We start from the raw sequence: 13,459 nt of genomic DNA, 5'->3' as shown, positions 1-13,459 counted from the left end.
TCTCTGTGAGAGCAAGGGGGAGACCTTTATGGCGGGGTGGGAGGTTGAGGAAAATAGCCTGGCTTCTGATTACGCACAGCCAGACAGCCGGGCGATTACAAGAGACCAGCGGGACGCGCTGTGCATCCGGGAGGCTTTGAAAGCTAAGTTCCTGAGTGAGCAGGGTAACCTGTGACTTTAAAGTTTGTGTACAGAGAAGCTGAACCTGCCCCCGTTTCTTTACCCAGTTAATGTTGACTATCCTATCCAGTTACATACCCCCTTCACCCCCCCTTCCAACACACGTTTCAAAATAAAAATAGTTCTACTTTGTTAATGCACACCGTTTTCTTTAATACTGTTTTCGCGGGAATTTTTTAAAACTGGGACGCAGACTGTGGTGCGGAGTGGGTGTAGTGTAGTGTAGTGACGCAAATGAAGCTTCTAAACTCAAGGATTGACAGGCTCCGCTGTGGTGGGATGGTTGTTTCAACGGAGCCTGTCACCCCTCCTGATCGGGACTGTGTGTATGGGGGGGCTATGTGACTTTGTGGCAGGGGGAGGACGGTTACAGATCCCCTGCTGCGTGGCTCTGTGATCCTGCATAAGGACCGCCGCTTAATATCTGTAACTGCCCTCCCCCGCCACAAAGTCACAGAGCAACCCACCCCCCACCACATAACATGAAAACCACCTCCCAGACTAACCAGGGTAACTAGTCACTGCATCACTGCACTGTGTATGTGCCCTGCTGCTGTACCTGCCCCCGCCTATGTACCCTGCCAAAGGTGACTGTCCTGTCCAATTACCAACCCCCTTTCCCCTCCTCCTCCAAAAGAACATGATGGAAACAGTAGTTAACAGAAACGTATTTTTTATTATCAACTACACATGGAACTGGGAGGTGAAACTTGGACGGGGGCTTGTGTCAGGTGGGAAGGAAAGAACTTGTCAAATTTTGGGGAATGAGAGCCTTCTGCTACTAGAGCTCTCTGCAGGGGTGGAGTGAGAGTTAGCACGGACTCTGCCGCCTCTCCTTCTTTGGACTTTGGGTGAGGTGGGTATGGGACTTGGTGGCGGGGGAGGGCGGTTAGAGATAGACTGCAGCGGGGCTCTGTCCTCCTGCCTCCGTTCCTGCAGAACATCTACAAGGCGCCGGAGCGTGTCTGTTTGCTCCCTCAGTAGTCCAAGCAGCGTTTGAGTCGCTTGCTGGTCTTCCTGCCGCCACCTCTCCTCCCGATCCATGTTTGCTTGGTGCATTTGGGACAAGTTCTCCCGCCACTGGGTCTGCTGTGCTGCCTGGGCTCGGGAACAGGCCATAAGCTCCGAGAACATGTCCTCCCGTGTCCTCTTCTTCCTACGCCTAATCTGCGCTAGCCTCTGGGAGTGTGATGCCAGGCTAGGTTGTGAGACAGTCACAGATGGGGCTGTGGGAATGGGAAAAAGGGAGTGAATTCCTCAGAAAGATAAATGTAGTTGTGAACAAAGAACATAGTCTTTCTCTGTGAACAAGACCATGCACAGCACCTATCACATGCGCACTCAGCACAAGGTCGAATTTTCGGCCTTCGCATTCAGTGCCTGGGGTCTTGCACAGCACATTTGAGAAGCGGGGCAGCACAACGGAATTTCTGTTGCAGGCAGACATGGTAAGCCGTAGACTTGTGGCAGTTTAAAACTTTTATATTACCACTGGCCTCATTTCACATTGAAAGCAATGTCAGTCCCTGCTGCCAGCAATCCGGCAAGCGGGAACTCTGCCCCTGTCCCACCCCCTCGCGGCTGTCCCCGGGAACGATCCCTTTCGGCTGCCCCTCTCCCGCCTCCACCGCGTGGCTGCAAACCAGCGGTTACAGTTCTGTAAAGGAACGGGCAAGCAGTCCCAACACTAACATTCCCCTACCTAATTCAAAGCAGGTCACCATGAGCGACATCACCCTGATGAGGATCTCTGACAGCGAGAAAGAGAGAATGCTCCGGGAAAGCCTCCAAAGACCAGGGCCGTATGCCGCCCTGCTGTGCAGAGCAATGATTCCCGAGTACTTGATTGTCTCGTGGCGCGGCAACGTGTCGTACTACGGAGGACCCAATAAGGCCGCTCTCCCCAGGAACCTCATGCAACGGCTTTCCAATTACCTCCAGGACAGCTTCATCGAGATGTCCCAGGAGGATTTCTGCTCTATCCCCGGACATATAGACCGCATTTTACTGTAGCTGCAGTAGCAGGGACTAAACAGTAGAGCGGCTTGGGCAGGACAATCACGCAAAACCGGACATTGCTAGATTTTTTTTCAAAACTTGCACTGCCCATGACTGAACCGTTAAGCGCCTAGGGCAAAGTAATCATGAACAACCCATTCTTTTAATTGTTAATATTCCTGTTCTGTTAAAAATAAATGTTTAGATATTTACAACACTTACTGGCTGATCCTTCCCCAGATTCTGTGTCCGGGGTAACGGCTGGGGACGGTTGGTAGGGGATCTCTGTAAGGGTGATGAAGAGATCCTGGCAGTCGGGGAAATCAGCGTTGTGAGCGCTGCCGACTGCCTCGTCCTCCTCATCTCCTTCCTCATCTTCCCCGTCCCCTAACATGTCCGAGGAACCGGCCGTGGACACTATCCCATCCTCAGAGTCCACGGTCAGTGGTGGGGTAGTGGTGGCGGCCGCACCAAGGATGGAATGCAGTGCCTCGTAGAAACGGGATGTCTGGGGATGGGATTCGGAGCGTCCGTTTGCCTCTTTGGTCTTCTGGTAGCCTTGTCTCAGCTCCTTGATTTTCACGCGGCACTGCGTTGCATCCCGGCTGTATCCTCTCTCTGACATGTCTTTAGAGATCTTCTCATAGATCTTTGCATTCCGTTTCTTGGAGCGCAGCTCAGAAAGCACGGACTCATCGCCCCACACAGCGATGAGATCCAAGACTTCCCGATCAGTCCATGCTGGGGCCCTCTTTCTATTCACAGACTGCACGGCCATCACTGCTGGAGAGCTCTGCATCGTTGCCAGTGCTGCTGATCTCGCCACGATGTCCAGACAGGAAATGAGATTCAAACTGGCCAGACAGGAAAAGGAATTCAAATTCAAATTTTCCCGGGGCTTTTCCTGTGTGGCTGGTCAGAGCATCCGAGCTCGTACTGCTGTCCAGAGCGTCAACAGAGTGGTGCACTGTGGGATAGCTCCCGGAGCTATTAGCGTCGATTTCCATCCACACCTAGCCTAATTCGACATGGCCATGTCGAATTTAGCGCTACTCCCCTCGTCGGGGAGGAGTACAGAAGTCGAATTAAAGAGACCTCTATGTCGAACTAAATAGCATCGCAGTGTGGACGGGTGCAGGGTTAATTCGATGTAACGGCGCTAACTTCGACATAAACGCCTAGTGTAGACCAGGCCTTAGAAGTTTTCATGCAGGCCCCCACATTTGTACCCTAAAGTTCAGAGTGGGGAAGCAGCCTTGAAAACCTTGAGTGGTTGTCTGACAACCCCCCAACCTAAAGCAAATACTCACCAGCAACCACACATCACTGAACAAAAACACTGACCCAGGAACCTATCCTTGTAACAAAGCCCGATGCCAACTCTGTCCACATATCTATTCAAGTGACATCATCATAGGACCTAATCACATCAGCCATACCATCGGGGGCTCGTTCACCTGCACATCTACCAATGTGATATATGCCATCATGTGCCAGCAATGCCCCTCTGCCATGTACATTGGCCAAACCGGACAGTCTCTACGCAAAAGAATTAATGGACACAAATCTGACATCAGGAATCATAATACTCAAAAACCAGTGGGAGAACATTTTAACCTGTCTGGCCATTCAATGACAGACCTGCGGGTGGCTATCTTACAACTTCAAAAACAGACTCCAACGAGAGACTGCTGAGCTGGAATTGATATGCAAACTAAATACAATCAACTCAGGATTGAATAAGGACTGGGAATGGCTGAGCCATTACAAACATTGAATCTATCTCCCCTTGTAAGTATTCTCAGACTTCTTATCAAACTGTCTGTACTGGGCTAGCTTGATTATCACTTCAAAAAAAATTTTTTCTCTTACTTAATTAGCCTCTCAGAGTTGGTAAGACAACTCCCACCTGTTCATGCTCTCTGTATATGTGTATATATATTGCATCAATATATGTTCCACTCTATATGCATCCGAAGAAGTGGGCAGTAGCCCACGAAAGCTTATGCTCTAAAAAATTTGTTAGTCTCTAAGGTACCACAAGTACTCCTGTTCCTTTTACAAATAGTGTTTTTAAAGTACCAAAACAGCAACTGGGTAAGAATATGAAAACTGGCAATTGAGGGGAGTTTATATATGTGTTTTAATTAACAAAAAAATTAACAAGACTGTTTTTTAAAGTTTGGATTTATACAAAAAACACAAGAAAAAATTAGCTTATGTAAAAAAAGTTAGCTGTTTTTTTTTTTTTAACCAGAGATAAGGAGTCTTCCCCACCCCCACACCTTCCTATTTCCCCCCGCCCCCTTTCTTCTTTTCTAATGTTTTTTAAAATCTAAACCGAGGACAAACAATATTTAAAATAAGCCACAGTCACAGAGATCAGGCCATGGGGGTAAGAAAGGTGTCCTGAGTTTTAGCGGGAATGTTGATAACTCTTTTAGTGAAACAGTTTTGTAGGCAGCCATTTTGTGTTAGTTGTTATGTTTTAGCACAGGCAAGCGTTTGTCATGGAAGCCCTTTCCCACTTTTTGAGATATTATCTCCCGCATCCTACGGCCTATCAGAAATATTAACAAAAACAAGCTTAAAGATACTTTGTAACAATGCCTGCAAAGCAACAATTACAATTTTATTGATCATTATCTTGTCTAAGCTCCTAGAGAATATATTTTTGTTTTGTTTTTATAAAACACTTTTATGCAAACTGTAACCCTAGATGATGTACAGCATTAAATAATATGAAACAGTAGATGAGAGACCTGAGACATTGTTAAAAGCAGAGGGGTCATCGTTAAGTCCTAATGCAGAGGGCCTGGGGTGGAAAATGAAAAAGTACAGCCAAAGTGGAAGATGGTATGATTTAAGAGGGGTTCTGGGGCTGCTTTGCAATGGTCCAGATGCCCCAACAGCCTATATCCCTCATGCACAAGCATCGGGGTGGGTGGGCCTTTGTTAGAAGAACAGGCCACTCATATATCTCCTCAGGATATACTTGTGAACAGGAGTACTTGTGGCACCTTAGAGACTAACATATCTCCTGTTGTTGTTGACAAACTGTAACCTAACTGCACTTAAACTATGGGGCAACTTCAGGTCCCAGAGCAGCGACCATATAACATCTCTTCATGAGAGGCTTGACTGCCAGTGTTGGCCAGTGATAGGGTGACCAGATGTCCCGATTTTATAGGGACAGTCCTGATTTTTGGGTCTTTTTCTTATATAGGCTCCTATTACCCCCCACCCCATCCCGATTTTTCACACTTGCTCTCTGGTCACCCTAGCCAGTGATGATCAACAGCTAGGCTATCTCTGAGCTTCATGCAGACACCTTATCTCTGGTAAAAACAAACAAACAAACAAACAAACAGCTAAATTTTTTTACATAAGCTATTTTTTTCTTGTGTTTTTTTGTATAAATCCTAATTTTAAAAAACAGTCTTGTTAATTTTTTTGTTAATTAAAACACATATGTAAACTCCCTTCAATTGCCAGTTTTCATATTCTTACCCAGTTGCTGTTTTGGTACTTTAAAAACACTATTTTTACATTATACATAATTAAGACATTTTAAGTTGCCTATAAGTCTTCTTTTTTATTCAATTTTATTTTCTGAAACAAATGTATAGCCTTCTGTCCTAAAATGTCTTTGAGTTGTTTCTTGTATTTTGGATTCCAAGAAAAAGAGACCTGGGGCTACACACAGTGAATAAACATAGTTGAAAAAAATTCTTAAGGCATGTCAGTGCAGTAGATTGCACAAATGTACATCTATATCTAATTATTAAAAGCATAATAATAATAAATCTGAGGATGCAGAGCCCTTGACCCTGTAAGAATTATTACTGTTAGAACATACACCTGTATGCCGATATAATGCGACCCGATATAACATGAATTCAGAAATAATGCGGTAAAGCAATGCTCCCGGGGAGGAGGGGGGCGGGGGCTACGCACTCCAGTGGCTCAAAGCAAGTTCGATATAACGCGGTTTCACCTATAATGTGATAAGATTTTTTGGCTCCCAAGGACAGCGTTATATCAGGGTAGAGGTGAATCACTATTTTGTCCCTTCCAAATCAAACACTGATTTCTGCAGTGAAAAAAAACCTGCCAATCAGGAAAAATGTCAAATGTTAAGAGGGAAAAATTGAAGTTCTTCGTTGATAAACGAATAATTAGGATCAATAGATCATTACAATAATTGTTCTATATTAACCTTACTTCTCTTTAATCGCCTCTCAGACGTTACTTCTTCAGAAAGCAGCTCTGATTCATTAAGCTAAAGTATCTCTGGCAGTTTGCACAGCACCTAAAACGCTAACTGGGAGCTATGCTGCATATACACAGTCACACGCTGTGTGGACTTGTAGAGCCATAAGGTAGCGCAGCTAAACTTTTTGTTTCTTTCTAGGAGAATTGTTGAAGTTCACAGCACCCGGAACTTTAAGGAGGAGATTTGAATCCCCCCTCTCCCCGCATCAGTGCCGGGAAAGGCTGGAGCAAGGTTCTAAAAACTTGAACGTGGCTGGATCTTTGCTGCTGTCCAGCAGCTACTGTCTGGTGAGACCGGGCTAGGAGCAGCAGCCCCCCCAGCCACGCGGCCCAAACACTGCTTGGATCTCTTGCAATCAGTCTGAGCGTTCACAGGCAGAGCGATTCTCAACCAAGGCAAGCGAGTTCCCGCCGGGAAGGGCTGCATTGCCTTGCGCCGGCTGGCAGAAGGGCCGCGAGGGACAAACACCCAGGGACAGCTACCGTTTGTTCTGTTCCCCTCCCCGCCGCATGCTCCCAAAACGCAACACGAGCACCGCTGGGACCCGCCATCCACAAGGCGGGTTCAGCCAAAGCAGCCCCGGGAAGGAGCAGGACGATGCGGGGCCAAAGGCAGATGAGGGTTAGATTTGCAGCGGAAGGTACATACCGCAGGGCAGGACTGTTCCATTGGAATGCGGCAGACTGTTCCCCCTTCTCACGTGGCTAGTGGTGTCGTCCAGACCGGATAGCGGACGGAAGCGTCTGCGCAGAAAGAGCAGAGCTCTGCATGTGGCGGGTTTGCGCACGCGCACAGGTGGTCGCGTCACTCGTTGCGTACTAGTGAACTGCCAAGTTTTGCTACCGTGTTTTTCTCTCCTGCTGTCGGCTCATCCGTTGGTGTCGTGCCCCTGACACAGGACCATGGCGGACCCACGCCTCAGGCAGATCAAAATTAAGACGGGCGTGGTGAGGCGGTGAGTCCCCGGCTGCGGGTGGGGCCGGCCGTTATGGCTGGTGCTATGTAGCCGTTAAGGGTGGGACCCGAAAGAAGGCCTGGGCGGCGGCCCGGGGGCTCGAGACCTGGCTCTGCCTCTGGGCTGCGTTGGGTGGGGAAAGCCCCTGGGCGACTCATGTTGCCTATTCGGGTTTGCTCAGCGCTCTGGCAGCCACAGTCTGGAAGTGCCATAGAGAGCAGCGTGGAGACACTGGGTGGGTGAGGTAATGTCTTCTGTTGGACCAACTTCAGGTCACCTGCAGAGGGGCTGTGTGTGGCTGGACAGCTCGTCTCTCCCCCACACTAAACGGTATTACCTCACCCACCGTGTCTCGTTAATGTCTTGGGACCAACCCTGTAGACTAACTAGTTACTTCTCGCTTTACCAAAGAGAATTTGTAAGGTGCGTTTTGGGGACAAATACAGTTCTGGTCCATCTGTAATGCAAGACTGAACAGTTTTTAACTGTATTGATGGGCTGCCATATTGTACCTGGATCCCCACTGCGGCTGAGTATAACCAAGCTAGGAAGTTCTGTAACAATTGAGGTTTATCATGGTAGCTAATAACCACTAAACCATTATGTTCTTGTGCACAACAGGATCAAAACTTATTAACAACCAGCATTCCTTGGTTTCCCTGAGTTGTAAATCATGTGTTCTTGTTTTTTGTCTTTTGTTGCTCTTGTTGTTAAGAGGCCTGCTACAAAACTTCCTTGTTAAGTAGCATAGAGATAAGTCTTACAATGTGATTATAGCATACTTCTCAGATACAAAAAATCTTGTCCCTGCTATTCAGGGGAATCATGCCAGAATTTTATTAGCAACAAAAGTATTTAAAGATGTTTGTAGCTAGCATGGTTCCAATTCCAGTATGGACACCCAAAACTAATGTTAAATTTAACACTCTTATCTCCCAATATATTCTAAATCTTGTAACCTCAACATTTACAAAGTTATCTAGAGGATACAATTTGCTGCTCTTATTGTGTGTAGTTGGGTAGGGCTCTGATGTTAGAAGGCTTAAATATCTAGTCTCAATGGGACATATTAATGCCAGGTCCTGCAACAGTTTTGTTGACTTCCATGGGATAAGTATGGGGAAAACAGTCCATGGTACCCAAATGCTACGTGTTGTAAGATCAGGACCTTGAAGAGTCCAGTCCATTACAAGTGAAGTGATAACTACTATGAGTAGTTGCATTTAAGTCAGCAGGGGGCTTCTCAAAGTAGTAAGGATTATGACTAAAGGCATTTGCAGGATTGGGCTTTAAGAGTAGAGTAATGGAATAGGCAAGGGTTTATATTAACATTTTAATATTAACTTTGGGTCTAAGTATAGCTTTTTGCTCAAAATATTGAGCAATTATTTGTGCCATGTATATGCTTTAAAACTTGAGTATGCACTCTTACACTCCTATCTTGTGTAATTATGTGTGTGTGTGGGGGGGGGGGAGGAGTATAAACTGAACTTATGCCTGCATAACTTTTTTTTAAATTCAAGAAGGTTTTGTTAAATAGGGATCCAGAGCAGAATGCATTTTCTTGGTATGACAGATCATAACTGTAAGCATTGTGGATTGGGACGGCTTAGAGCTACTCAGAGAGCAGTGTTTTCTGTCAGTATTAGAATCAAAAATATCCTTCATCATGGGAAAGGAAAATTACTGAGGTTGAATTTTCAGTTTATATACACATTCCACAAACTAGTTCCTAGTTTTTTAGAAGTGTCTGTAAAAATTTGAAGCCTTAGAAAGCATTGCAGAGTCTTGTAAAACACAACTACACTTTAGTATTTTGTGGAGGTTTCTCCAATCTAATGTGCTGCCTGGTGTCTTTTTTTAGTTTACTGTGCACACCATAGCTTTGAGAGAACCATATAGTAATACTCAGCAGTCTGATTCCACTTCAAATGATCAGAGTGTTTTATAGACATTGTCTAGCTAATCTTCATGAGTTATTTGAAAGGTAGGTAACTGTTATCTCAATTTTAAAGATGGGGAAACAGAGGTTTAAGTGACTTGATCAATACCACGGAGGCTGTCTGTAAAAACTGAGATTAGAATTCAGGAGTATTTGCTCACAATTCTGTATTCAAACCACTAGGCACCATTGCTACTTCTTAAAAATATGGGTGGTGCATAGGAACCTGTATATTGTTTATGTATCTGTGGAACTTCATGGACGCCTTTTTTTTTTTTTTTTTTTTAAACTCATTTTTGGATTATCCTATACCTGCAGGCCATGTGGGTATTCTTCTCTGAAGGGAAATTCTTGCTCTCCAGTCAAAATTGCAGCAGACCTAATCTTCTAGAAAGAAAGAATTTGAGTTAATTTTACATTCAGTCTTTTTCCCCCGAAAGATGGAAAGAAGGGGAAGAAGATGGGAGGGCATGAGAATTGGATCCACTTAATTTCCATTGGCAACATTCATTACAGTTAGAGTTTCTGCCTCCAAGACACACATGTAACTGGGTTATGATTTGGCTGATGAAACAAGAATAACAAGTTCCTTCAGCAAGCTGCTATGCCGTAACCCATGTGGAAACTTTTGACTATTGCTGATGGTAGTTGCTGGGCTGGGAGAGCAGTTCCCGACTAGGAATGGAGACCAGGTCTCCAATTTGGCATGGAATTGTTTAACATTTAATTAAGTTCAGCTTTAAAAGTTTTAGTATGATTGAACTGATATTTTCTCCTTCAACTGCCTGATTGCTGCTCTTCCAGTGCAGAATAAATAGCTTTCAAATACAGACCTGTTTGATGTTATCTGCAGGGCCAGTGGTGTTTGGATAGTTAAGGAATTTTTGATAGATACAGGTTTAAAAGGTTAGTTGGTACAGTCAGCAAAAATAGCTTGTGGGTTTGAATATATTGTCTACCTTGTGCCAATTCAGTCACACCACTCCATTAAAAATAATGGATCTTTCTAGAGGCAGGGCCCAGATAGTTGTGGCCATCTGACTGTATTACTACTCCTTCCGCTGCCACTTCATACTCAAGGTAATACCCTATGTAGGCCATGAAACCACTGAAAGCCACAATAACACATTTAAAAAAAGAACAGGAGTACTTGTGGCACCTTAGAGACTAACAAATTTATTAGAGCATAAGCTTTCGTGGACTACAGCCCACTTACTCTGAAACCTGTCAGTAACACATTTAGATGACCACAAATGTAGTTTTAACATACCAATTGTCAGTCTTTTCTTGCAACTTGTATGGGAAAGCTAATAATAATGCTGCCTCAAACATAATTTCTTCTAAGAATAGAACACTGAAATAAAGAAACCTCTGTTAACAAGTGAAAAATTGAGTATGTAAGTGTCGTAAAGAGTGGTGTATGGCATTGGTGTCCAACTTTTTCAGCCTGATGGCTAAGTATATTTTTTAAAAAAGGGCAACAATTAGTACTCTGGGGCAAATTCTCTGCTTTTTTCTGTTCCCATTGCGGTGCCCAGGCTACTTACTTTCTTGTCTTTTGTTTTTTAAACTACCCTTTGACTTAGCCTACTCTATATTCTCCTCAGTGGTTGAGGTAGTTCATTGCTTCCCCAAAACTAGGAATGGAGATGAGTTGTTTATTGTATAGCCATGTATCTGCTGCTATTTACTATGTAGCAAAGATCCTCTAATAATGGGGTATCCACTGGGTCATGCAGTAACTTGAGTTTCCAGTTTTATATGAGAATGCAATTTCGTGGGGCACTGGAGCCAATTTCCTTTCTAGACTGATTAAATTTTGTTATGCATTAACGGAAGAAACTTGCAATGGGATTGGGGAGAAATGCTGAATCCTTCATGTCTCAGGGTGCATTTGATAACAGGTCAAGCTGTTGTCAGTCACCTTCTCTTACTTGTAGGTCATACAAAAACTAGGATTTGGTAATCATAAATGGTTAGACATACTAGATTGTGGCTACTTCCTAACCAAGTAATGCTTCTGTTTAGCTAACCTAAAAGGTTGCTTAATCACTTTAAAGCCACCTCATTCTCAATAAATCCATGCTCAAACTACCTACTGCAGAGTGAGTGAATTAGTTGATTAAAAAAACTTTCTTAAATATCTTATATCCATTTCAGATTGGTAATGGTTTTAAAAACTACTGTGAACAAAGTATGTTAAGGGCATGCGAAAATAGCACTGACATTTGCCCATAGTTTCTTTCTGATTAAATGAAAGTGACATCAGTAGATTAGAATGAGACTAAGACAATTCACATTGCAATTGTGTTAGTTTAACTTTAACAATCTTTTAACGCTCTTGTTTAAATGTAGCTGACATACCATAATTACAAATCTACAAGCCTTGATTATAGAATTTTACATCATGAACCTATGGGGAAAGTGTATTGATTTTTTTTTTTTTTTTTTTTTTTTTTTTTTTTTTTTTTTTGGTAAAGCAGCCCTTTAGAAATCACCTTTCAAAAACTGTGGAATCTTCCCAAGTTTCTGCTTTTTGCCTGTAGCACTAACATTTTTAAACAGTTTTATTTTTTCTGAGGCATCATCACCGTCGTGGCCAGCTTCTTGATTCAGTCCTGTTAATTCTTCCTTTATTTGTTTTAAATACACAATTATATTAACCTGGAAGTTACAATAAACTAATACTTTCTTTTAAAATGCAAACAGAAAATCAATAAAAAAAATTATTTACTTAACTAGTTTAAACTAATTCAGGATTTCCCCTACAAGACTTTGATGTGATATATGTAGACTTTGATGTAATATATGGGGCGTTTCAGGGAATGCGGATTCTGCTCTCTTTTGATATTAGTGATAATGTCTATTACTGACTAAATAACAAAAAACTTTACGTTAAGGCTTCATGTAGTCAAGGTATGTTACAGTTAAAACAAAAGCATTTTAAAGTAGGAAATAAAATATGAAGGGATGGGAAATAAGACTATATGAATTGTCTATAAGTAAATTCACATGTATAAAATACTTATCTCTTAAATGAGCCTCAATATCCATGTCCAGACTATAGAACAAAAACCGTATACCCATCAAGCTTAAATCATTTACACTTCTAATACGGGTGTCAAATTTTCTTAGTTCCCCCCTCACCACATAACCTTCAGTCAACCTCTAATTCACCCACTTATTACCAGAGGTACCAATATTTTTGCCTTATACCCTTAGTATACAGACTACAGGCTCAAGTCTTCCTCTTCTCCTCTCTCCTACCCCTCCCCTCCCCCACTGAGTCAGTTTGAACATATGCCTGCTTTTTCTGTGATTCATTTTCATACTTTTAAAATGTATAGGGTTTTTTAAGTTTCAGGGAACACCAAGGCACATTTAAAAAAAAAATTTTTTTTGTAAAGCAAAAGCATCCAGAAGCGGGGGGAGGGGGAGGAGATACCATTTATTTTATCTCCCCCCCCCCCCCCCCGGTTTATGATGTACAGTATAAAGAAGGCCTAAAAGCTGTGTGGGGTTTTCTTAAGGATTATGGTTTTCTTTTTTTTTTAACCTTTGAACGATCAAGAATGTCAGTTCTGGCTTTGTTGAAGGATTTTCTTTTTTGAGGGGGTGCATGCAGATATGTGTCTCAGCAAATTAAATAGTCATAGCTTGTTGAATCTTTAACAAAAGTTTTTCTCCAAAATATTAATTAAATTACATATATGTTCTTCAGCTTGTACTCTCTGGTCTGCAGAGATGTTATCATTTCACTATTTTTTCCAGTCATAAGTCAAGCTATGTAATACCTGAATTTCTAATATGGTTTAAAAAAAGGGGGGGGGATAATCTTTTAAAAACAAACACATTTCAGCCCTCCTTTCTGCATTGTAAAGAAGTGTTCTGTTTTTTTTTTAAAGGTACCCCTTTTGCAGTCATCTTTAACTTCAAGCTAACTAAAGGCAATTTTCTCATGTCTGTTTTAAAATATGGAGCCAGTGGGGTGCCTTAGTGCTTCACAGGGTCCTTGGTTTCCCCTGTAATTTGAAATTGAAGAGCTATGCATGACTACCTGCTCCCCATAGCTCACTTAGTATTACTAGTGCACTAGCTCCTAGAAAGA

General features: G+C 43.1%; 2 protein-coding genes across 2 annotated transcripts in view; one reads left to right on the top strand and one right to left on the bottom strand.

The window, feature by feature from the left end:
• Positions 1–836: 836 nt before the first annotated feature.
• On the bottom strand, positions 837–4,269 carry LOC128839404 (myb/SANT-like DNA-binding domain-containing protein 1). The gene is made up of 2 exons (XM_054032386.1): positions 2,401–4,269; positions 837–1,406 (listed from the first exon to the last, which is right to left on the bottom strand). The coding sequence occupies exons 1-2, from the start codon at positions 2,975–2,977 to the stop codon at positions 931–933; spliced, it is 1,053 nt and encodes a 350-aa protein (XP_053888361.1). The 5' UTR covers positions 2,978–4,269; the 3' UTR covers positions 837–930.
• Positions 4,270–7,269: 3,000 nt separating this feature from the next.
• The window catches only part of TBCA (tubulin folding cofactor A), a 52,697-nt gene continuing 46,507 nt past the window's right edge, over positions 7,270–13,459 (top strand). Inside the window, exon 1 of the mRNA XM_054032387.1 lies at positions 7,270–7,409. Coding sequence (XP_053888362.1) covers positions 7,357–7,409 — 53 coding nt within the window. The 5' untranslated portion in view covers positions 7,270–7,356. The remainder of the gene's footprint in view (positions 7,410–13,459) is intronic.

The sequence above is a fragment of the Malaclemys terrapin genome, chromosome 6 (genome assembly GCF_027887155.1).
Source record: "Malaclemys terrapin pileata isolate rMalTer1 chromosome 6, rMalTer1.hap1, whole genome shotgun sequence".
Taxonomy (NCBI): Eukaryota; Metazoa; Chordata; order Testudines; family Emydidae; genus Malaclemys; species Malaclemys terrapin.
This window is presented reverse-complemented; position numbering and strand designations above follow the sequence as displayed.

Bases quoted from the DNA above. Each gene is read 5' to 3' on its own strand.
- LOC128839404 (XM_054032386.1), bottom strand. From the start codon at position 2,977: ATGCAGAGCTCTCCAGCAGTGATGGCCGTGCAGTCTGTGAATAGAAAG. The intron at 1,407-2,400 runs GTAAGTGTTGTA...CCATTCCCACAG, and splicing joins ATCTGGGGAAGGATCAGCCA to CCCCATCTGTGACTGTCTCA.